Genomic DNA, 1,859 nt, shown 5'->3' on the forward strand with positions numbered 1-1,859 from the left:
AGCGTACAATAACTAACAAAGTAATACATATATATATATATATATATATATATATACGCACAAACTGTAAAACTCATGCCTGAACGTACAAACACATGGAAACTACATTGTCACACATCATATATAGTACAATGTTACCACTACGACACCGGTGCCACGCCTCTAAACCTACACTCACACCACAACACCAATACTACCCCCATACGAGTCATACCCACATGAACGCAAATGCAGACACATACCGCTGCGGCCGAGTGCCATCCCGTGTAGGTAACGTCTATGCGTATCTGTTGTATGTCTGCGCCAGTGATTTCGAAGATCTTATTAGGCGAGTACAAGTGACGTACCACCGTTTGACCGGACAGCCGCGACCACACACTCGCCTCTCTGTGGGGCGATGAGAGGAGTGAGTTAGGTGGTGCCATGACACGAATGGGAGAGGTGTGTGCACTTGTGCTGTAATCACATGGGAGGATGTGGTGAGAGTGAAACGGCCCAGATCACTAGCTAAGATGGTCTCACAATTAGAACCAACTGTACAGCAACACGCATATACACGCACACGTACACGCATGCGCACACACACGCGCACACGCACACGCACACGCACACACACACACACACGCACACGCACACGAACACGAACACGAACACGAACACGAACACGAACACGAACACGAACACGAACACGAACACGAACACGAACACGAACACGAACACGAACACGAACACGAACACGCACACGCACACGCACACGTACAGATACACGTCCACCTACACGCACACACGCACACGTACACGCACACGTACACACACGTACTTAGCCATCTCTTGGGTCTCGAAGAACGATGCTGTGTGTTTGTTGCGCAGTGTCTTGCGTATCTTAAGCACCGGCCGTCCGCACACGAGAATGTCAACGCTAATGACATTACGTGTGAACGTAATGGCGTTGGCTAAGAAGCGGCCGAACGGAGTGACCTCTGGCAGGGGCACGTGCGAGCGGAGATCAAACACGAACTCTGTGGAGGTGGGTGGAGGGGAGGGTGATAATGTACTGGATAGGCTGAGGGGGTATGTACTTAATTGGGAGAATGATATAACAAGCACACGGACAAACGACAGACAAATAAACAACAAAAGAACACACAAACACAAACCCTAACCCTACACCAAACAACCCTAACAAACCTAACAAACAGGGCACATGCGTTTAATTTCCAAATAGTAGGTGTACAACGACATATTTAATTGGCATGTCCATCTCTGACAATACACGCCACATGCGCGAACTTGCTAGTGTCGTCATAGCAACGGGTGTGTGGTGCGAAAAGTTGCGTAGAAGTACCCTCAACAAACCAAACACGTGTACAACAAACCAAACACGTGTTTGTACTTGAATATACGGAATATGTGCAATTACCTGTCCACTTATTATCCTTCGCCTGATTCTTACTGTCTCCGAACATGGTGCGTAGTTGGTCCTTGACCCATTTAAAGGCGAGCACGTGGTCGCCGGAGATCACCATCGGCTCCTCACATACAGAGAAGACACTGTAGAACCCAACGCCAAAAAACCCAATCTGGTACACAACACAATGGCATGTCCAATTATGAAGGTGAGTGCGAGAAGACTACAACTATACGGTGCAGACGAGCCCTGCATATAACATATATACAGGATACTATATATATATATATATACATATACATATATATATATATATACATATACATATATATATATATATATATATATATATATATATATATATATATATATATATATATATATATACTATATATATATATATATATATATATATATATATATATATAGTTATTATTAGTTAGTAGTTATA

General features: G+C 44.0%; 1 protein-coding gene across 1 annotated transcript in view; it reads right to left on the reverse strand.

Moving 5' to 3' along the window:
- Window positions 1-774: 774 nt before the first annotated feature.
- SARC_02932 (hypothetical protein) overlaps window positions 775-1,859 on the reverse strand; it is a gene marked incomplete at both ends in the record, with an annotated part of 2,228 nt that continues 1,143 nt past the window's right edge. Inside the window, 2 exons of the mRNA XM_014303277.1 lie at window positions 775-1,019; window positions 1,421-1,580. Of these exons, the coding sequence (XP_014158752.1) occupies window positions 775-1,019; window positions 1,421-1,580 (405 nt within the window). The remainder of the gene's footprint in view (window positions 1,020-1,420; window positions 1,581-1,859) is intronic.

The sequence above is a fragment of the Sphaeroforma arctica genome, assembly GCF_001186125.1.
Source record: "Sphaeroforma arctica JP610 unplaced genomic scaffold supercont1.140, whole genome shotgun sequence".
NCBI classification, from domain to species: domain Eukaryota; class Ichthyosporea; order Ichthyophonida; genus Sphaeroforma; species Sphaeroforma arctica.